Below are 25,121 nucleotides of genomic sequence, written 5' to 3' on the forward strand. Positions count from 1 at the left end.
GAGAGCAGAAATCAACGAAGTGGAAACTCAAAAAACAATCCGAAAGATCAACGAAAGCAGAAGTTGGTTCTTTGAAAAAATAAACAAGATTGATAGACCACTGGCAAACCTAACAAAGAAAGAGAGAGAGAGAAACTTGATAACTCGTATCAGGAATGAAAAAGGAGAGATCACTACTGATATGACAGAGATTCAAAGGGTAATCAGAAACTACTTTGAAAAACTCTATGCCACTAAAAATGAGAACCTGGAAGAAATGGATAAATTCTTGGACTCTTATAATCTTCCACGGTTGAAGGAAGAGGATGTAGCATATCTAAACACCCCCATCACCATTGATGAAATTAAAACAGTAATCAAATGTCTGCCGAAAAACAAAAGCCCAGGTCCAGATGGATTCACTAATGAATTCTATCAAACTTTCCAAGAGGAACTACTGCCAATCTTGGCAAGACTCTTTCATGAAATTGAACAAACAGAAACACTTCCAAATAGCTTTTATGAAGCCAACATCACCTTGATACCTAAACCAGACAGAGACGCTACCAAAAAAGAAAATTACAGACCAATATCACTGATGAATGCAGATGCAAAGATCCTCAACAAAATCCTGGCAAATAGGATTCAATGCCTCATTAAGAAGATCATCCACTACGATCAAGTAGGTTTCATCCCAGGAATGCAAGGCTGGTTTAACATCCGTAAATCTATCAACATAATACACAACATCAATAACAAGAAAAATAAAAACCACATGATCATATCAATAGATGCAGAGAAAGCATTTGATAAGGTCCAACACCCATTCTTGATCAAAACTCTCAGCAAGATGGGAATGGAGGGAACCTTTCTCAATATAGTGAAGGCCATCTACCACAAGCCAGTGGCAAATATTATCCTCAATGGAGAAAAACTGAAAGCCTTCCCTCTAAATTCTGGCACAAGACAAGGCTGTCCTCTCTCACCACTCCTATTCAACATAGCACTGGAAGTACTTGCTATAGCGATTAGGCAAGAAAAGGATATCAAGGGAATCCAGATAGGAAAGGAAGAAGTCAAGCTCTCACTGTTTGCAGATGACATGATACTCTACTTAGAAAACCCTAAAGACTCTATCAAAAAGCTTCTAGAAACAATAGACTCATATAGCAAGGTGGCAGGCTACAAAATTAACACACAAAAATCAATGGCCTTTCTATACACCAACAGTAATAAAGAAGAAATGGACATTAAGAAAACAACCCCATTCACAATAGTACCACACAAACTCAAATATCTTGGAATCAACTTGACTAAATATGTGAAGGACCTATACAAAGAAAACTATAAAACTCTGCTCCAAGAAATAAGAGAGGACACACGGAAATGGAAACACATACCCTGCTCATGGATTGGCAGGATTAACATCATCAAAATGTCAATACTCCCCAAGGCATTATACAGATTTAATGCCATCCCTCTAAAGATACCCATGACATTCTTCAAAGAAGTGGATCAGACACTTTTGAAATTCATTTGGAACAATAAACACCCTCGAATAGCTAAAGCAATCATTGGGAAAAAGAATATGGGAGGAATTACTTTTCCCAACTTTAAACTGTACTACAAAGCAACAGTTATCAAAACAGCATGGTATTGGAATAAGGATAGGTCCTCAGATCAGTGGAATAGGCTTGAATACTCAGAAAATGTTCCCCAGAGATACAACCATCTAATTTTTGATAAAGGAGCAGGAAATCCTAAATGGAGCAGGGAAAGCCTCTTCAACAAGTGGTGTTGGCACAATTGGATAGCCACTTGCAAAAAATTAAACTTAGACCCCCAGCTAACATCATGTACAAAGGTAAAATCCAAATGGATTAAAGACCTCGATATCAGCCCCAAAACCATAAGATATATAGAACAGCACATAGGCAAAACACTACAGGACATTACAGGCATCTTCAAGGAGGAAACTGCACTCTCCAAGCAAGTGAAAGCAGAGATTAACAGATGGGAATATATTAAGCTGAGAAGCTTCTGCACCTCAAAGGAAATAGTGCCCAGGATACAAGAGCCACCCACTGAGTGGGAGAAACTATTCACCCAATACCCATCAGATAAGGGGCTAATCTCCAAAATATACAAGGCACTGACAGAACTTTACAAGAAAAAAACATCTAACCCCATCAAAAAATGGGGAGAAGAAATGAACAGACACTTTGACAAAGAAGAAATACGCATGGCCAAAAGACACATGAAAAAATGTTCCACATCACTAATCATCAGGGAGATGCAAATCAAAACAACGATGAGATACCACCTCACACCCCAGAGAATGGCACACATCACAAAGAATGAGAATAAACAGTGTTGGCGGGGATGTGGAGAGAAAGGAACTCTTATCCACTGCTGGTGGGAATGCTGTCTAGTTCAACCTTTATGGAAAGCGATATGGAGATTCCTCCAAAAACTGGAAATCGAGCTCCCATACGATCCAGCTATACCACTCCTAGGAATATACCCTAGGAACACAAAAATACAATACAAAAACCCCTTCCTTACACCTATATTCATTGCAGCTCTATTTACCATAGCAAGACTCTGGAAACAACCAAGATGCCCTTCAACAGATGAATGGCTAAAGAAACTGTGGTACATATACACAATGGAATATTATGCAGCTGTCAGGAGAGATGAAGTCATGAAATTTTCCTATACATGGATGTACATGGAATCTATTATGCTGAGTGAAATAAGTCAGAGAGAGAGAGAAAAACGCAGAATGGTCTCACTCATCTATGGGTTTTAAGAAAAATGAAAGACACCCTTGTAATAATAATTTTCAGACACAAAAGAGAAAAGAGCTGGAAGTTCCAGCTCACCTCAGGAAGCTCACCACAAAGAGTGATGAGTTTAGTTAGAGAAATAACTACATTTTGAACTGTCCTAATATTGAGAATGTATGAGGGAAATGTAGAGCCTGTTTAGGGTACAGGCGGGGGTTGGGTGGGGAGGAGGGTGATTTGGGACTTGGGTGATGGGAATGTTGCACTGGTGATGGGTGGTGTTCCTTTTATGACTGAAACCCAAACACAATCATGTATGTAATCAAGGTGTTTAAATAAAAAAAAAAATTAAAAAAAAAAATTTTTATTGTGACCGAAGTGCATTACAAATCTTTCACTGCATCAAAAAAAAAAAAAAAAAAGATAAAATACTATATAAATTTTGTATATCATTAAATCTTTAAATTTTTTAAATAAATTTATTCTTATTTACAAAAAAAAAAAAAAAAAAAAAAAAAAAAAGAAAAGAAATATTCTACAAACATAGAATAAGTTGATGCTTTAGTATGCCTTAGATCTTAACGGAATTTAGGAGTATTTCAGACTCATTTTCTGACTTTATTATTTCAGCTGCTTCTTTTTAAAAATTGAGGTAATGGTTAAGACCAGAGAGAAAGTACAGCAGGTAGGATTCTTGCTGTACATGCAGCAGATCCATGGTTGATCCCTGGCCTCCTATATGGTCCTGAAACCCTTCCAGGAAAGATACCTGATCAGAGATCCAGGAAAGTTTTAGATGTGAAGTTTCTATTTTGACATCTGTATATATTATATTACAATCATTGAAAAAACTTTAGTTTTCACTATGACCATACAATTCACCTTCTTTCCCAACTTATCTACTCCATCACCACTCCCCTCTAGTAATTATTATTCTGTTGTAAAATCTTAGAGGGTTCTGTTATTCTCTTAAATTATCTTTCACAGGAGAGAAGCTACAGTATGTATCTTTCTCTAATGATTTCACTTACATTAATCTTCTAAAATCTAATTCATGTTGCCTTCAAGCTCACAATTTCTTTTTTTCCTTATCTGAGCTCTACTCTTGGCACCACAGAGGGTAGCCCCAAGCACTTCCAGGACAACTCTGAGGAACAGAGCTGAGAACAACTACTAAGCATCAAGAATGACACAAAACAACACAAAAAAAAAACTAACCTCTTGTCAAATGTATAATTTTCTTGCCTCAGATCTTCTTTCATATAGTATGTAGGCTTTTCATTTTGATAATAGTTTCTTTCATTGTTCAGAAGATTTTTAGTTTTATAGAGTTCTCTTTTTTTAATATTTTGGTTTTGATTCCTCTTCTTTAACAGATGAAACAAAGAAAGCTCTAAGGCCAGTGTCTAACACCTTATCATTTATGTTTTCTTCTACATATTTTATGGACTAGAGTGTTCTGTTCAAGTATTCAATCCATTTTGAAATTAGTTTCTATGATGGTATTTTTATTCTTTTGAGTATTATTAGTTTCTTCAACACTGTTTATTACATAAAATTTTGTTTCTATATTGTATGTGTTTAGTTACTGTCATAAATTAATAGTCAATATATATGCAGGTTTACTTCTCCATTCCCAATACAGTTCCATTGTTCTGTACTATTCTGATTACCATAGCTTTATATTTTTATGTTTTTTTCTTATGTTACTTTCATTCTTTGAGGTCTTTTAAGATTCAGTACACATTTTAGAATTTCCACTAAGATCATGCTTTATGAAGCTAAAATTTTAATCTACAATCCTCCCATCTCAGGAACATAGATATCTTTTAAATTCTTTCTGTCCTTATAACTTTACCCAATAGCATCTTATAATTTTAATCATACTGTTCTTTCATCACTTTGGTTAGCTTTATTCTTGTATTTTATTCATTGTTATATGATTATTAATTTCTTCATTTTTTGGTAGCTTATTACAGTAAAGTTCGAATATAATAGTCTATGGATGTGACTTTCTAATTGATGTTGACACACAATTAAATTTCAACACAAAACTTTGTATTTTTTTCTTCATTTTATAGTTTTGAAATCTCAGTTTACAAGCTTCATTTTAAATTTCCTTTCAATGATTATAAGACTCATTTCTTCTTTAACCAACTAGTTATTGAGAGACAACAAAATGTCTTCAATTTCTAGATTCATTTTTATTGATATTCTTTAAAATTTTATAAGATAGTTATAGCAATTATTTGCACAAAATAATTCTGCAATTTTATCAAACTGCTATTAACCATATTATTCTAGAGCTCTACACAATTTTCTTTTTGTCTTTTATTTATAATCTGATCATTTTCAATAATTATTTATTTTATTTTTTTTTGTTTTTTTTTTTGGGGGGGGACACACCCGGTAATGCTCAGGGGTTACTCCTGGCTATGTGCTAAGAAGTTGCTCCTGGCTTGGGGGACCATATGGGACACCGGGGGATCGAACCGCGGTCCGTCCAAGGCTAGCGCAGGCAAGGCAGGCACCTTACCTTTAGCGCCACCGCCCGGCCCCCCAATAATTATTTATTTACCAGTTTTTAGCCCCTTTATTTCCAACAAATGTGGTTAATTCAAATTATTTCTTAAGTAATTTGTTCATATTCTATTTGTATTTTGCTTTTAATAAATATAAAAGCATTGTTAGGGCTAGAGCAATAGTACAGGGGCTAGGGTATTTGCCTTCACGTGGACAACTCATGTTTAATCCTTGGCATCCCATTTGCAACATGGAATGCAACATCAGGAACAACCCCTGAGTAAAGAGTCAGCAAAAATGACTGAACATCACTGGGTGAGGCCAAAAACCGTCTGCCAACAAAATTCTTCAGTGTCCCTAATGCATGAGTATTCTTTTCCATTCAAATTTACATAAAACTAGTATTTTTAACTCTTGAATTGTTATTGTTACTCTTATTTTATACTTTATCATTTTGTATTATAGTTTTGAAGCAGAAGTTATATGATAGTAGTTACTTTTCCTTATTTACTAAAAAATACCTTATTTAAAAAATAATTTATTTAAGCACTATGAAAAAATCTTATTTTTTCTATTTATTTATCCCCAAATAAGAGATTCACTAAGAGGAAATATGACCAACTGAGAAAGCATATGGATTCTCTTACTCCTGATCACTTTCTGTATTATTGCAAAAGTTTTGTAAGAAAATGTCCTAAGATTTAGAGAGATGGTACAAGGATTAAGTCTTTTGCTTTGCCTGTGGCAGAACCTGGTTCAATTTCTGCTCTGCATAATCACCGATACTGTTGGGAGTGAGCAGCCCTGAGCAGATCTGGAAGTGACCTCTGATCACCACCAGAAGTTGTCTGAACTCAATACTATTCCTAATTTCATAGCACTTTGATCAGCTGATGTGAGGATAATCTATAGTATTCAGTACACGTAGTTATCAGGAGCTCTCCAGACTCATTATATTATTGCTTTACCTCTGGAAATGATCTTGGACAAAGTGTTCCTTGTATGTGAAATTATACCATTACTTCTTGTCTCCTGGTTTATGGGAGTGTGCTCCCTGATTTAGTTTAGAAGCAGATATACTTAGTGTGGGGAAAGGGGTAGAGGGAAGTCTAGAAATTACTTTAATGTGTGTATGGAGAGAGAGTCCTCCCTCGAAATGGTATAAAATGACTGGATATATGACCCTTAGTGCTGAGTAGAGGAAACTAACGACAGTCTGTGAATTCCAGAATAACAATCATAGAGTCACAGCTAGAGGGAGGAACGCATGCGCTCAGGAAGAGAGTGAACAAGTTGAGTTTTGGGTGACAGGCAGGATCTGAAGTTACAAAATAGCAAGGAGAGCCCTGGGTTCTGAAGGAAGAAGAGGCTTTTAGTTTAAACAATGTTGATGGTTGGAAGGGATATGAAACCAGTTAGATTAAGAAGGATAAAATGCAGGATGGCTAATAGGGGGATTAGCTAGATAAAAACAATTTCCTGCCAGGTGAAGCATATATCTGATGAGAATAGGAAAAAACAGGGATATTTTGTGAAACTCAAAACATGAAGTCACTATGTGAAATGTGGGTCCATACAAAATAGGACATAAATAAGGTGCAAGAACAAGGTCTATCACTTGATCATGTTAGCACTTCTGGGAGGAGAATCATTCGTGGCGATCTGTGCATAGTTATTTTTTAAATAAAATTTAAATGAATCACCATGAGATGAACATATAGTTGTTCATGATTGAGTTTTAATCATGCAATGTCCAACACTCATGTCTCTACCAGTGCATATTTGCTGCCACCTATATCTCCTTTTTTCCCCTCATTCTCCCCTTGATGTCCTCCTGCCTGCCTTTCTGGCATTTTTCTTCTCTTGTTTTCTCTCTCTCTCTCTCTCTCTCTCTCTCTCTCTCTCTCTCTCTCTCTCTCTCTCTCTCTCACTCAGTCTTCCCTTTTTTTTAGATACTGATATTTGCAATATTGTTACTTACCTCCTTTCAGTACCCAGTTATTATCCAGAACAATCAATTTCAACTATCGTCATAATGGTCCCTTCTCTAGTCTAATTATCTATCTAACTAACTGTACTCTGCATTCTTTGTGGCAAGTTTTCTACCATGGACCAGCTCTCTTCGATTTAGCCTCTGGTGTTGTTTGGCATTATTACAATATTATGTTTTTATATCTCATATGAATTCAATAATTCTATATATATCCCTTTCCTCTGACTCATTTTTCTCAGCATGATAATCTTTTAATCTCTCCATTTATAAGCAAAATTTGTGACTTCATTTTTCCTTATATCTGCATAGTATTCCATTGTGTAGATGTTCCATAGTTTCCTTATCCACTCATCAGTTATTGGATACGGGTTGTTTCCAGTTTTGACTATTGTGAATAGTGCTATTATAGGGATTAATATCTAAGATATATGACACTGGTAGAAGTTAGCATACTTTAAAATTCAGTATAAGTGATTTTAATCTTGAATCTCACAGTAGTGTGAATGCAAGTTCCAAGATTTAAGCTAACCAGTCATCTTAGGTGTTTGATACAGTATTTGTCTTGTGTATATCAAAGACTGCTATCTAGATATCTTAAAATATTTTAACATTTAATTAATAATTACTAATTGATAATACCTTAATATTTATTTATTAATTTAATTTACTATCTAATTTTTAAGATTAGTGAAAAGTCTAGTGAGTATCTATAAATGCTAAATACTAAAGTAATGATTTTATTTGAGTAGTTCCTCCCTATGAATCTGAGTAAATTTCTTTAAACAATTAGAATTGGTCATTTCCTAGTACATGAAAATTTTTTGACAAATTATTTTCAAATGAGCAAAATAAACTTATCCAAACAATATTTGAGTTACTAACATATTAGGAAAATTTTGAACAATATAAAATATTGTGTGAGTGTTCTATTGTTATAGTCAGTGTACTACTAGTCACCACTAAATAGCTGGTTATACTGTGAAAGTGTAGAATTAGGGTTTATGGGATTAGAAACAAGTAACATTTTGTGATCCCCAAAAGCATAATGTAATATAGTTTTTCTCATGTAGTAAACCTTCCTATTTACTCAAATAAAGAGCTGGAGTTTAGTTGTTTTCTTTCTAGTGCTCAAGGCTTCACTTATTCTCCTTTGAAAGGATACTCTTGATTTTAAGCAGCTACTAGAAATGTTAGGTGAAAATGGCACAAATATGAATTATGACAATAAAAGTTTATAAGCTACTAAAATAAAGCCATGGCACCTAAGAGCTGAGTCAACTGACAATGTTAAATGAAACATTTTACAACCAGTTCTGGGATAATGATTTAAAAAAAGAAAGGAAAGAAAATATGGCAGACAAAACTTACAGAAATATCTGACAGAAAATGGGCTATATATCAAGTCCAGACAATAAATTTTGTATGATACTTCTAAGAGTGATGAGGGGAGGTGATAATCTAACAATTTGGGGTGCCTCCTATATTTCCAACTCTTGACATCGCCTATAATCTCTTTGACTTCCCCTAATGGTTAAGTGAGAAAAATGGCAGTAGTTGAGAGAGAGGAAATCAAGGCCACAGTGATAAAGTGAGGCAGATGCTCCTCCAAAAAGAGTATTTAAAAATAAAAGCAATGTTTGGCTTCAAATGTTTCTTATTTCAAATTTCATGCTTTGAAAGGAGGGAGTGAGAGGGAGAACAGCACAAAGAGATGAGTGTATCCCCACAGCTATACAGGCACACATTGCGCCTAGTCAATGAACTGCCAGATGAAGCATATATCAAGACAGTGTCTCAAATCAGTGGAATAGATTTTAGTGTTCTGAGACTGAAACCCACAACCCATAAAAAGACACCACACTGCAAGGGTGATAGTGGGGAAACAATGCAACAATCCAAAATGCTTATAGAATGAAGATGGTAGCTCTGAAGACCAATAAAGTACAATCACCTATGTAACTTCTCAGATAAAGACTTTAGAGAAGAAATATGGAGAATGTTCAAAGAAATCAAAGAAAGCATGGAATGAGTAGATCAAACCACACCTAAGACTAAAAAAAAAGATATAAAAGTAGAAATTAGAAAACTTCAAACTAAAATAACAGGACTGAAAACTTGGTAGACAAAATGAAAACCTCATAGGAAGGTATCAGCAGAGTAACAGCTGCTGAGGACAGAAACAGTGAGCTGTAAGATGAGTTGCATAACACCTCCATATAACAGAAGAGGTTGAAAAAGAGATTTAAAATAAACAATCAGAAGATGAAAAAAAAATTCTCAAAGTAAGAAAACATGAAAATAGAATTCTGGTATAAATTCAATAGCTACAACATAAGCATCATTGGAGTCCCAGAGGCTCAGGAATAAAACCCTCATGAAGGATCAACAGTCAAGGACATTATTGTTAAGGAGTTCCCAGAGATAAAGAGTGTATGCAACCACATCCTGGATGCTTGAAGAGTACCAGCAGAAAGAAATCTAAAGAAAAGCACTTCAAGGCATATCTTAGCTACAATGATGAAAACCACAAATAAGGATAGAATATAGAAGGTAGCAAGATCAAAAAGGAAAATTACATACAAAGAAGCATCCTTAAAATTTACAGCATATTTATCAAAAGCAACTATCAAGACCTAAAATCAGGGTGGTATATAGTGGCAAAATTCAATGAAATGAATGCTTTGCCAAGAATACTTCACCCAGCCAGACTAAAATTCAGGTTTGAAAAAAGGATACAGGGGCCTGAGAGATAGCACAGCGGTGTTTGCCTTGCAAGCAGCCGATCCAGGACCTAAAATGGTTGGTTCAAATCCCGGCGTCCCATATGGTCCCCCGTGCCTGCCAGGAGCTATTTCTGAGCAGATAGCCAGGAGTAACTTCGAGCAGTGCCTGGTGTGCCCCCCCCCCCAAAAAAAAGGAAAAAAAAGATACAAAGATTCATATATAAAAAACAGCTCAGAAACTTCACAGACTCAAAATGAACCTTAAAAAAGATAACTGAAGGATCTGCTTTAAGTCAAGGTGACCCAACAAATACACAAACTTCTACAAAAAGATGGCAATCTCATGACAATTATCTCTCTCAATATCAATGGACTAAATGCACAGTGAAGAGACTCAGAGTAGAGCAAAATGGATCAGAAAATTGAGCCTGACATTTTTCTGCCTGCAAGAAACACATCTGAATAGTCAGAGCAAACATAGATTCAAAGTCAAAGGTTGGAGGACAATCATCCAAGCAAACAAATCTCCCCCCCAAAAGGCTGAGGTGGCCAGACTAATTTCAGACAACACAGCCTTTAGACTTAAAAAAGTTATCATAGATAGAAATGGACATTTCGTACTAATCAAGAGCTATGTACACCAGGAAGAAATCACACTTATAAACATATGGGCACCCAATGATGGACCATCAAAATATTTAAAACAATTTCTAATAGATTTGAAGAAAAACATCAAGGGGCCAGAGTGACCAAGCAGAATTTATTCAGAGATTCAAGAATAGTTTAACATATGCAAATTAATCAATTTAATACACCTAATCTACAAAAAGAAAATGAATATCATATGATTATATCAATAGATACAGAGAAAGCACTTGACAATATCAACATTCATTCACGATAAGAAACTTAACAAGATGGAATGGAAGGAACTTTTCTCAATATAGTCAGGACATTTACCATAAAATCATGGCAAATATTATACTCATTGTGTGAAAACTTTCCTCTGAAATCTGCAACCAGACAAATTTGCCCCCATTTGCCACTTCTATTCAACGTAGTACTGGAAGTACTTGCCATAGTAATCAAGCAAGAAAAAAATACCAAAGGCATTCAGACAGAAAGGAAATATGTCAAGCTCTCACTTTTTGCAAATGATATAATTCTATATTTAGAAAATCTTGAAAACTCTACCAAAAAACTTCTTCTATAGTCATTAGATTTATATAGTAAAGTGACAGGATACAAAATTAATGCATGAATATTGATGGCTTTTTAATATATGAATAATAAAAGAGAATAAAGAGACATTTTAAAAAATCCCAACCATGATAGTGCCCCAGAAAATCAAGTATCTTGGAGTCAACTTAAAGATGTGAAAGACCTATACAAAGAAAACTACAAAACGCTGCTTTAAGAAATAAAAGAGGACTAAGACAATGGAGACATATACACTGCTCAGGTACTGGGGGTATTAGCATTATTAAAATGAAAATACTTCCCAAAGCATTGTACACATATAAAAAATTTCTTCTAAGGATACCTAGAACATTTTTCAAAGAAGTAGAACAAACACTCCTGAAAACTAGTTAGAACAATAAAAAACACCCACAAATAGCTAAAGCATTGAGTTAGAGAAAGAAGATGGGAGGCTTCATTTCCCCAACTTTATATTATAAAACATTAGTAATTAAAATATCATGTTATTATAATAAAGACAGTCTCTCATTCAGTGGAATAGATTTTAGTGTTCTGAGACTGATACCCAGGTATACAACCAATTGATCTTTAATAAAGGGACAACAAATATGAGATGGAGCAAGGAAAGCCACTTCAGCAAGTGGTGTTGGGACAACTGGTCAGTCACATGTGTGGTCCCATCCCCCCCATTATTAAACTACAACATGCAAAAAGTGAACTTAGGGATTCGGAGCGATGCACAGCAGTAGAGTATTTGCCTTGCATGTGGCTGACCCAGGACGAACCTCAGTTTGATCCCCTGTGTCCCATATGGTCCCCAAGCCAGGAGCGATTTCTGAGCACACAGCCAGGAGTAGCCCTTGAGTGTCATGGGGTGTTGCCCCCCCCAAAAAAAAAGAGTGAACTTAAACCTTTCTCTAACACCATGCACAAAGATTCAATCAAAATAGATTAAAAACCTTGATAGCAGGGGCCAGAGTGGTGGCACAAGCAGTAAGGCATTTACCTTGTGCATGCTAATCTAGGACAGATCATGGTTCAATCCCCCAGCATCCCAATTGGTTCCCTAAGCCAGGCAAGATTTCTGAGTGCATAGTCAGGAGTAACCCCTGAGCGTCACCAGGTGTTGCCCCCCCCCAAAATGAACAAACAAACAAAAACACCTTGATATCAGACCTGAAATCATAAGGTACATAGAAGTAAATGTAGGCAAAATATTTCATGACATTGAAACTAAAAGCATCTTCCAGGTGGAAACACCACTGTCAAAACAAATAGAAGCAGAGATCAACAAATGGGTATACATTAAACTGAGTGGCTTCTGCACCTCAAAGAAAACAGTGGCTAGGATACAAAGACCACCCACTGAATGGGAGTAACTATTCATCCAATACCCCTCTGATAAAGGATTAACATTTAATATATACAAGTTAATGACAGAACTTAACCATTAAAAGCATTTAACCCTGTCAAATATGGGGAGAAGTGAATAGACATTTTCTCAAAGAAGAAATGCATATAGACAAAGGGCACATGAAAAAATGCTCTACATCACTAATCATCAGGGAGATATAAATAAAAACAACAATGAGGCAGCATCTCATGCCACAGAGATTAGCACACACCATAAAGAACAAGAACAACTATTGCTGCCACTGATGTAGGAAGAAAAGGACTCTCATTCACTGCTGGTGAGAATGTTGTCTAGTTCAGCCTTTCTAAAAAAACAAGATAGATATTCCTCAAAAATCTGGAAATTGAACTTCCCTATGATCAAGCAATACCACTCCTAGGGATATGCCCTCGGAACACAAAAACACAATACAAAAATGTCCTCTGCATTACTATGTTCTTTGAAGCACTATTTATAGTAGTGAGTACATGGAAGCCACACAGGTGCTCAATAGATGAGTGACTAAGAAAACTGGTACATCTCCACAATAGAATACTATGCAGCCATTAGGAAAAACAAAGTCACATAATTTGTTTATACATTAATGAAAATGGAGATTAATATGATGAGTGAATTGCGTCAGAGATACAGGGATAAACATAGAATAAGCTCACTCATCTGTGGGACATAATGTCCATAGAGGATCAGTCCATAGTAGGAAGATTGCCACAGAGAGTTGAGAGTACAGTTAGAGTACAGAAGGGTTTACTATGACAATGATAGTTGAAACTGATAACTCTGGCCAAGAATTGAGTGCTAAAAGGTGATAAAGTGGCATGCATGGCACCTCCTCATTAACAATAGTGCAAACCACATTATAAGAAGGAGAGAGGGGAGAGTGGAAAAGAGAGAGAGAGAGAGAGAGAGAGAGAGAGAGAGAGAGATGTAAAATGCATGCCCCAGACAGATGGAGGTGAGGTTATGGAAGGGAAATTGGGATATTGGTGGCAGGAAAGTTGCACTGGTGAAGAAGAGTGGTATATTTTCTATCCCTGAACCCAACAATGAACAATTCTGTAACCACAGTACTTAAATAAAGCAATTATATAAAAATTAATAAAGAAGACAATAAAAGCCCATACTATTTCTATATACGTATACAATGTTATTTCTTCTTAGAGTGATCATATCTACATACTTAAGCAAATTTTAGGTTTCATAAAGAATCTATCCAATTTAGTGTTAGTAATGGTCCCATTTGATTAATTCAGCTGAAGCTAACCATATGCATTAATGGCATGCAATATGTTTAGTTTCACTTTAATAACCAAAAAATATTGGACTAGAATCAATAATCATTAAGAAGAAAGTTGAACACTAAGAATGATATTTAATAAGGAAAATAGAACATTCTCAGTAGTATGCATAAGATGGCAACCTTCCATTTAATTTTTAAATAATTCTACTTAATATTGTTTTGTTACATTTAAATTTATAGTATCTTTTGAGTATAAGATGCTTTTGTCACCATGATACCTGCTATACCAAATTACTTCGCATTTACTGTGGACATACCACAGTATCCACAATGAAAGGTACATCACTCTGGCAAGCCCAGGATATTATGTGATATCTCTAATAGGCTAGTATTTTCTATAATTTCATAATTTCTTTTAAAAATTGTTTTACCTTTAAAGATATCACAAATTTTATATTCTACTCATCATCTTACTTTGTTAAAATATAGTCTTTGCAATTACTTATTATAGCCTAAAATTCATGCTCTAAGAATTAATGTCATGTTAATTTTCAGATTCTGCATACTCAATGCTAACTCCTCTTATCTAGTCAAAGAAACACAGTGAGAAAATGGTATAATCACATGACATACGAAATGCTGATGAGAAATGAAAAGGACAGAAATATGAGTTGGATATTAATTTTAAGGAAATAAAATAGACTTTGAATAGGCTTTGTACAATTATTCAGTTCTTTCTGAAAGTAGTGTATTGTCTGTTCATCTTACTTTGATTTACAACCCTACATACACATCTAAGTTGAAACAAATATTTAGTTTGATTATTATAAGCACACATGCAAACACACACAGACACACCGAAGACTACCCAATCCTCTACTGATATGTACATGGAAGAAAGTCGTCACTGAAATTACTCATCTATATCCAGAGCAAGACATCATGTCAATATAACAATCAAAACACACATTTCTATTGAAACTGAACATAACTTAATAAAATGGAGGATGTGGAAGTTACAAAATGGCCTTAAACTCAATATGTGATTTTCATTATAGGTCCAAGTCTATAATGGACACTAGCTCATTTTCATGGTTGATCCATAATAATAGTCATTGGGAAGTTAAATGACAGAAGAGAAATAGCTTTAAATGGGAAGTGGCACAATTAATCACAGCTGTCATGCTTAGGCATTTGCTGACTATCAACCTTGAACAGAGCATTTAATTCAAATCCCATTTAAAAGTCTGCACCATCATGGGAGCGGACAGGCACCATTTTCTAGTTTAAGAAGCAACTTACCTCCTAGGAGTAAAAGATGGCACTGAAGGTCTGTAGGGACACAGACTGATGGTTTTCACCCACATTCTTCTTAAAACCTATTGTGCAACTGTCCCCAATAAAAAGCACAAAACTACCCAAGCTCTTGGCCTTTAACTGTTCAAAGATGCTTCATTCCTATTCTCATAAAGTATGACATTTTCTAAAAATATTCCACCCACTTGAAACTTCAACTGACTTTAACTTCTCTCTGAAAGAACAGCTTTTTTTCCTTTTAAATAATCTCAAGTATGCTTTAATAATATTTATAATTTAGTTGGCAATAATTATTATAATCCATCATTGTTTTAAATACTATATAAGCATCAGGTATATCATATATATACTAGATGTATATCATGTATGCATATATATTAGGTAGATATATACTGTCTCGGTACCTACTGAAGAAAACATTGTATGTAGAAGCAGAGATTATACAGTGTAGATGTTAATGTGGAAAGAACGTGTTCTAGCAATATACAAAGCTAATGCAATAGCTTAGGAGCAAAGTGAAAGTAATTACCTTGAATACTAAATAGTTGCAAATATACTCAGTTTGACATCCTAAGGAGGTAATAACCCTTTATTTAAGAGCATTAAATTGAAAGAATTACTCATCTGATTAAAAGAAAATCTCCATGTCAGCCAAAGATTACAAATAATTTGACCTATGGAGTCTGCAATATTATTATGGTTTATCTAAGTTATCAAAATAACATATTATCTGCTATCTACATATATTATCATACTAGCTTTAAAATTAACATATGAAATAGGCTATCTGATCACAGCAAATATTTTTTATTCATTCAATTTTCATTTACCAAGCAATCCCTATGTGCCCAGCACTGTTCTAGATACTAGGAATATAAGGATAAATATGAGAAACATGATTTCTGAAAGCTAATAGCATAATTAGGCTGACTTTTACAAGCCAGTTCTTTGACACCTATATTGTGTTATGCAAATTCAGGCATGCTGACCTTCAAAATATTTGGGGTGCTTTGCTAATCATTTTTACTATTAATTACAGAATGAAATGCATTTTGAAGTTGAAGATCAGCTTTTTTGCTGTGTAGATATTATTGAAGCGAATAAAACTCTATGAATTGTGGAATGATAAAATATTCAAGGAAACCTACAACTCTGCAGTTGAATAACAATTACATTTGTTCCAAACAGGCAATTGGTTTCCAAACACATTAAACAAAGGCAATTTAGAAAGCTTCTTCTTCTTCTTGGCATCATTAACGTTGTTGAACGTCCTGGGATTCTGGAGTGTTTCACAAAGGTAAGTCTGTAGTAAGATAACAATTTCTGAGTCTATGAAATATTGATCTGAGCATCAGCTTTATTCTGAGCTAACAAAAACCCTGCATACTAAGAATGGACAACTTACCATATTAGAGAAACTTAGCAAAATATTCAGAGAAAAATTTAAATTTAGACTTTACTTTTTTCCCAGTGATACTTGTAATAAAGTAAAGCTCTTTCTACTCTACAATATGTTTTAAAACAATATTTTTATCTCTCCTATAGAATCATTTTAGAATTAGAAGTAATCATATTGTTAATAAGAATGTCTGTCATTATCATTAAAAACAAATATCATTAAACAAATAGCTAGAAATCTAATGATGCTTACATAATTTGGATTTCATTCAGGCCTTAAAATAAGCAATGACCATTTCAAGGTCAATAACAAACTGAAAAATCAGTTACCCACTTATCAGAGACAAATCTATGCCTTAGTATGTACCAACTACTCTTCATCCATGGCCAATTCACTTCTCTCACACTGATTGCTAGTCAGTCTACCTCCCTCTTATTTTGAAATAGCTGTTTATTTTTGAACAGATGATTTACCCTCTCTGAGCCTGATTTCACTCATGTAAAATCCAAATAGTAATGCCAATGTCATGGGAAATGGAGTCTGATCAAACACAATGTCTTCCAAAGAGCAATAACTCTAAGGATCTTAATTCTCCTCACTTCCGTCCATTTATTTATGTATTATTTAAAGAATTGTTAGTCTATTTTGACTTTTCTCTTGCAAAAATATCTTTATATTCATGTAATAAGTATCTATAGCCCATTAGTCCTGTGATAAGTACAGTAACAAAGTAAGTAGATGGAGAGTTAATACTATTGATGGTCCTGCTCAAAGGAGGTTGATAATCCAGTAAAAACCAACACACTCATCTTGTGAAGCAAAACTTTCATCAAAATCCGAAATCAAAATGGCACCTGGATCAGGCAGGGGTGGGATGCATGCCCCGTGGTGTTCAGGGACTAACCCTGGATCTGTGCTCTGAGGTCACACCTGGCAATGCTGGGGGGGAGGAGGGTGTTATATATGTTATATATGAGACGCTGACAATATAACTCTAGAGTTGGCAGTAATGCAAAACAAGTGCTTTACTTCCTATAGAACCTATGCTCTCTTTCTCTGCCATCCCTGAACTTAGTATTTTACCATTCAAATTATAAAAGTTACCAAATGGTCCATCTATAATGTGTAATTTCCCTAAAATTCCTATCTTACTCTTGGAATAAAGACCAAATTAGAGCATCAAAATCAGGAAAGAGGGACCTGACATTAATATCTTTGATTTTGTAACAAAATAGAGTAGGTAATGAATACAAAAGAATCTAGCAAAAGAAATTCCTTTCCTTCATTGCTTCCAGACATAGCAGAGCCCACTATTCACACAGATCTGTGCTTTTTCTTGTGTCCTAGTACAGTGAGTAGGGCATTTGTCTTGCATGCTGTCAACCCAGATTCTATTCATGGCATCCGTATGGTCCCCCAATTCCTTTATTGTTTTTATTTTGTTGTTGTTTGTTTTTTGGCCACACCTGGTGCTGCTCAGTAGTTACCCCTGGCTATGTGCTCAGAAATCGCTCCTGGCTTGGGGGACCATATTGAAGGCTGGGGAATCGAACCGCCGTCCATCCTAGGCTAGCTCGCAAGGCAAATGCCTTACATCCTGTGCCACCACTCCGACTCCATGGTCCCCCAATTCTGCCCAGAGTAATTCCTGAGTGCAGAGCCAAGTGTAAAAACTGACCACTGCCAGGTGTGGCCAAATAAAAAACAAAACAAAACAAAAATAAATAAATAATAAACGTAAATTAATCCCTAGAGGCAGAACAGTTGAATTCTGGTCCACAATTTAGCTAAACAAGCTGCTGCAAACTGTTTAAGCTGGGTTTTGCCTTATTGCCTTCCTTTGAATTAGAAATTAGAAACAATAAGAACAGTTATTTCTATAAATTATTATTTATATTCTATAAATTATTATGAGTAAATGCTAAAAATATTAATAATTAATGTTAATCTTATACCCTGCCTCTGCTCTTTCCTTCATTTTTATTCTTTTCTGAACTCTTGCTGAAGTGTGACAAAGTTGATCATGATTATGAGATTATGATCATAACTTATTGTGAGAACACTTATTGTTAAAGAACAACAAGATCCATAGAAATATGGGAAAACAGGTCTCACCAAGAACAATAGTTCATAATAGTAAAACTTAGTAGTTGTGAATCAGACAGTATTTCATCTTAATATGCATCTACTCACAATTTAATTTTTACCAAATTCAAAGCAGTTCAGAACCAGGCAACAGTGTCAATTCTGTATAAACCCATGTTATTCTGTGCACATGATCTTCAAAACCGTGGGCAAACTAGTAAACAGCATCGTAACCAATCTACAGATGGCTCTAGGTCTATGCTAGCACCAGAGGGCAGCTCTGCCAAGATTGTTAGTCGGATGAAATCCTAAATCCAAACTAATCTTGTCAGGATCCTTAGGATATTAACCAATGAATGTATGGAAGGCTATCTACGAATGGCAGGTCAGATTTCCTTTTTAATTTTACCCTTCAAAATATAGAAAAACACAAACAAAAATCCTAGGCCCCTGCCTCTGTATCTGAGTTCTCTTGAATCAAATCTGAAATGAAGAAATCATGGGTTGTCATAACCAAGAGTTCAGATTGAGGGTAACAAAAGTCGGTATGTGAAATATCTTCTCATTAAAAAGCACTAGGAAACATCTGTGATCTAAATATCATATAAATAAAGTATATAAATATATAAAATTTATATAAATAGGTACCCCAAAATGGATATTGAAAAGAGCATATGAGTTTCTCAATGAAGCTGGAGAGTAGGAATACCCCAGTATTTGTGTTTAGAACAACACTTTTTTTCAATGTTGTGAATCACAGTAACAAAATTTCTGTTACTGTGCTTATTTTGACAATAATACTAATAATCTTTGCTCATAATCTGTAACATTAAAGTGACATAAATCAGAGACAACACACTCGGTGTTCAAGCAGTGTTCCTTTTATACTGTACCTTTTTGCAACTAATTGAGGAGAAAAAAGATAAAATTAACTTTGGATAGCTTTATTTACATGCACATGAAATAGATGACTGACCTCAGAGAGTTATGTAATTAAAATTAAAGTTATTTATTGCCCAAATTAAATTATTTTTTCAGCAAACATTTATTAAAATTTACTACATGGAAAGCACTGTTAAAGATTCTAGGGAGTAAAGAATGACTATGACCTGTACCTGAAAGTTTTATTCTTCTAGAATTTATTCAATAGAGGCAACACGCCATAAAGGAATAATCTGGTTCTAAATACAAACTCTGCTATAATACCTTAATCCTAAGGAAGCTGTTTAATCTTTTTGAAACTGTTTCTCTCTCAATAAAATAATAAGGATGATTCCAGTTATCCAGACATGTTATGAAACTGCGTATGTTGAGGAGAGTGTGAGTCCCCTAATGTGGTGTCTGGCACTTAGGAGACACTTAAAGAAAACCCAAGTTTTTCTTGAGTTGGTGCCCATTCTAGAAGTATTTATGTATTTATTATTCAACCCCAGTGTTTTCCATAATGTCTCAGAACTGAATTTAAAAATTCCCACATTGGCTGATCATCCTTTTATGAGTACTGCCACTATGAATTCTATAAATTGAATAGAGTTTCAAACTGTCTAATTTTTCATTGTCACTCATTGAAGACTGCAAATAAAGTGCATCACTTGAAAGTCCTTATGAGACATCCTGATATATATATCCCCTTTGTCCTTTTATAAAGACTATACTAGTAAGTTGTATTCTTAAATAATCATCTCTGTGGTGCCAGTATCTATGGTCCCACAATAAAACAGTTCACAAGCACAGAAGCAAAACAAATGATTTATCACTCATCTACATCTGGTCCTAAAAAGAGCTTTCTTTTTCTTCTTTTTCAGATATCGTAATCTAAATCATTTTAGTGCTCAGAATATCCATGGACATAATCTTGAAGAAACATTTCTCCTCCATGAAAAGTCTTTGAAATTTTATGGGAGTACACAAAGGTTTTCTTCAAGTATTGATTTTTGGGAGACAGCCCTATGAAACTATATTTAACACTGCCTGTCTTAGAAGCAAAGTAGTCATTATTACAAACATTTTAAGCATTTTTAGGTTAAAATTAATAAATATGGCAGTAACTTTTCAAACTGTATCTGTTTACTTTATTTACCAAGATTATGAACCTGCCATTAAGCTGATGATGTGCCACCAATCTGCACTAGAATTAATAAAGTAATCTGAAACTTAGGTAATTACTCCATAGTCAAAATCTATACATTAGACTACTATGCAACATTTTAGCATGGTTTAACTATTTAAAGCAAAATATATGATATAACAGTTTAATATGCCATTACAATATAAAAATATATGATTTCATTTTTCCTTTTGGTATATTTTTGAGCACTTAAAACCTGCCAGGTGTCATGATCTGATACTGTGTATAAGTAGAAGGTAAATCTATATATGACTATATTTAATCTTGAAGTTATAAGTGACATAGTGAATTAAGGTAGAAATTAAATTAAGAAAATTTGCTGAGTGAGAAAGTAGCCTTACTATAAAAGAGGTCTTCCACAAAAGAGAAAAGAGCTGGAAGTTCCAGCTCACCTCAGGAAGCTCACCACAAAGAGTGATGAGTTTAGTTAGAGACATAACTACATTTTGAACTGTCCTAATGATGAGAATGTATGAGGGAAATGGAGAGCCTGTTTAGAGTACAGGCGGGGGTTGGGTGGGGAGGAGGGAGACTTGGGACATTGGTGATGGGAATGTTGCACTGGTGATGGGTGGTGTTCTTTACATGACTGAAACCCAAACACAATCATGTATGTAATCAAGGTGTTTAAATAAAATAAAATTAAAAAAAAAAGTAAAAGAGGTCTTCAAGAAACTGAAACCCAACTACAAACATGTTTGTAATCATGGTGCTTAAATAAAGCTATAAATTTTTAATTTAAAAAAAAAGGAGGATAGCCACAAACTGAGGAAGTGGAAACTAAATATAAATAAAGGAGATACTGAGATTAAAGGAAAGAAAAAAATTAAGGAAGGTTATTGTTAAATGAGTGCTGAGAAGAGGGTGAGTTAACACACCCCACAGGAATGTTTAAAGGAATTTCCTAAATACTGCTCCACATAAGGCACATTCAGAAAATCATATTCTTTTTTTCTTTCAGAAAATCATATTCTTAAAGAGATTCTTTAAGTTAGAAAAAGAAGTATGGAATCTTTTCTTTAATAGTAAAATATCATAAAACTCATGTCTCATACCTTTACAGTAGTACTTGTCAAAGTTGGACAAGTTGGACTAAGGATATTCTGCTTTAGGGAAATCTTTTCAGCACTTGCTACTAACTCTCTTAACCCAAGTGTGTTTTTGAGGAACCTCTAGTTCAAACAAACACACAAATCATTCCTGAGCCTCCTAAAGATGAGTGCCACTGTTTTCCAGGATAGCTCATGCAATCCTGGATTGGATAGGTGGGTTTACCAGCTGATTGCAAATGATGTTGCAATTAAGCACCTCCCTTGTGTAGACATAAAATATTTTATATCTGTAGAATAAAAGATGTACCCGTCTTGATTAGGTATGATATGCATTTTTAATTGCAAAAGAGCAGCTGTAAAGCACCAGGTGTTTCTCTTACTCAAACTGTTTTCTTTTGTCTGTTTGTTGTTGTTGAAGACAAATGAAAAGACTAGTTTTTACAAGTCTAAGATCTTGCCTGGCTACCTTTTCCATTTTTTTTTCTTTCTTTGCCATTTGTGTTCTGACAAAATAGTGAGAACAACCCTGAAGTTGCCTTAGAAGCTTTTTATTTTTTTCGTAAAAGGTTTAATGTCAAGTTTGTAATTTGGGTTGAGTGAATACCCAAAAGACTAAGATACCCTTTAGCACTTTACCTAAGTCCAAATGAATAGTTTCCTCAATAGAAAAACGTTTTGCCTTATTTTGCTTTGCCCCACCTCCATCTCCTTAATTTCTATGTAATAGTCGAAAAAAGGCGCTTATTATTCTCTCCCTCGTCCTTAGAGATGAAAAGAGAGCTACAGAATTATAAAGTTGGCCCAAATCAAACACCAAGAGAGCTGAGAAATCTCACGTTGGGGTTGACACTCGTGATTAGCTAAATTGCAGTAACTACACAGCCTTCCATTCGGAACAGGATGCATTCACGCGGCAGTTCTCTAGTGCCTAGCAACATTATCATTGAGCACCTGGAATAGTTTAGGCATTAAGTGTAATTGGTTTTGCTTTACATAAATCTGTAGCTTTGTAAATAAGTGGAACATTTCAGCTTCTATATAACACCAATTAACTTAAAGGGATGCGTTGTTTGCAGAAGCCTGCTGGGTTCTGAACTGTATTTCTCCAGTAATATGCTCAGTGGCGGGCAAGTTCTGTGTCCCTGCAGTGTTCCACTTACTCCCAGCCCCTTGGTGCCAGAAGTTTGTGCCCACTCTCTCATAGGCTCCATTTTTAGTTAGGAAGATGAAGAAAATAGTGTTCTCAAAGAAACACTCTCTGTGCTCCATTTCTATAGATTTTGGAGACCTGACAGACATGATATTTGTTGATATTTTCTGTTACCTAGAGAGCATAGGCATGACCCCATAAATTCTGTCCCTAATTGAAAGAAACATCTATTTCATTCTCCTTAGTCCTTATAACATTGCAGTACAAGGCAATCAAGCATCCCTACATTAAGCCTGTATTAATTAAGGACATTCTATTCTTCTTATAGTTAGACTAAATGTTTCCATCAGAGAAATTTAAACAGCGCTCAGAAATCTGCTCTTTGGAGTTGGTGCATTTTTCCAAGCTTTTTCTATGTCCTCCCCTTGTTATCTCCTTCCTGCTTAATCCCTTATCTCTCCTATCCCTTCCAGGTAATCTTGATTTATGGCATTCAGTCCACCTTAGCCAAATTTCTTTTTTTTTTTTTTTTTTTTTGGTTTTTGGGCCACACCCTGTGAGGCTCAGGGGTTACTCCTGGCTATGCACTCAGAAGTTGCTCCTGGCTTCTTGGGGGACCATATGGGACGCCGGGGGGGATCGAACCGCGGTCCGTCCTAGGCTAGCGCAGGCAAGGCAGGCACCTTACCTCCAGCGCCACCGCCCGGCCCCACCTTAGCCAAATTTCTAATACTCTAGATATCTTAAGTGTTTGATCAGCTATCAGAATAATAGGATTACTAAAAGACAGTTGTGATTCCCAAAAATTTCCTATAAAAGGTCTGTGATTGACAAGTTGAAGGAGAGAAAATAGCTCCCCTGAAAATCAGTAAGATCCCTTGTTTTATGAGACCAGAGTTTCAGCCCTGAGGACCTTGAATCTGAAGGCAGCAGGCCTCTACCATTCCATTAGTAAAAGCCAGTGTGCAATTCCAGGTCTTAAGCACACAAGTAAAGCTCTCAAAAAAAATAGTACCAAGTAATGACGGGAAACAGGTGCTGCTGGAACACAGATCTGCTTGTAGGTAACAGTAAAAGGATTAGCAAGAATAGCTCCTCTGAAGGACCCCTTAACAGTTTCAAAGACAGTTTTTCAAAGCTGACACCACCAATCATGTAAGCAGCCATTCCTGTAAATGACAACTGATAGCTCTTGGACATTTACTGAGTTTTCCAGAAGCAAAGATAGACTTGAACCTTGGTCATTCTGGCTTAAAAATGGCAGCCCTTCTGATGTAATGCTCCTAATTTCCCCAACATTTGATCCTTTAAACCTCTTAGGCAACGTTCTCCACTACATCTGCAAAAGAATAAGAGAGGCACTTTCCCATCAGGGATGAAAGGGTCCAGTAAATGGTTAACAGAAACAAGCAACTTTCTAGTATGTCTTTGTCCTTGTTTCATTCCTCAGGCTGCCCTAACACATCACTGAAAAGACTCACCCATACCAAACAACCACTCAAAGGTGGGGAAAAGTGTCCAAATTTTCTATTCCTTCTTCTTGCATCAAAACCTTCAGGCAATTCTCAAATCTTACAAAGAAACTAACTCTGAAGGAGTAGTGCAATGAGGCAGCCACACTAGATTGAGGCCCATGGTGTGAGACCTAGTACCAAAACAATTTACGGAGTACAAATTCACCCTTAATTATAGTTAATAACATGCCAATCCACATGGAACTTTATAACTGTCTCTAGATTAGACCCAAAAGTTTTATACCACAGGAGAATTTTAGGTTCTTTATCTAGAAGTGAAGACAGATCTCTAGAAATAGTTACTTGGATCCTTTGCCATTATTTTTCAAATTATATTGTGAAACAACTTTTCTTCAAATAAATCAAAAGCTAATAGGCAAAGATAGAAACCTGAGGTCAGGTTATTTTTTGTTATGTTTTGTGGCTTTTTTTTTTTTTTTTTTGCTTTTGTGGCTATACTCCGTGACACTCAGGGATTACTTCTGACTATGCGCTTAGAAATCGCTCCTGGCTTGGAGGACCATATGAGATACCCAGTGATGGTGATCGAACCACTGTCTGTCCTAGGTCAGCCTTGTGCAAGGCAAACACCCTACCACTGCGCCACTGCTTCAGCCC

At 35.3% G+C, this 25,121-nt stretch overlaps 1 protein-coding gene across 1 annotated transcript in view; it reads left to right on the forward strand.

The window, feature by feature from the left end:
• The window catches only part of SLC15A5 (solute carrier family 15 member 5), a 109,064-nt gene extending 88,452 nt beyond the window's left edge, over positions 1-20,612 (forward strand). The window contains exons 8-9 of the mRNA XM_049782900.1: positions 16,364-16,472; positions 20,465-20,612. Coding sequence (XP_049638857.1) covers positions 16,364-16,472; positions 20,465-20,612 — 257 coding nt within the window. The remainder of the gene's footprint in view (positions 1-16,363; positions 16,473-20,464) is intronic.
• Positions 20,613-25,121: the final 4,509 nt, after the last annotated feature.

Source organism: Suncus etruscus, chromosome 11, assembly GCF_024139225.1.
Source record: "Suncus etruscus isolate mSunEtr1 chromosome 11, mSunEtr1.pri.cur, whole genome shotgun sequence".
Lineage (NCBI taxonomy): Eukaryota > Metazoa > Chordata > Mammalia > Eulipotyphla > Soricidae > Suncus > Suncus etruscus.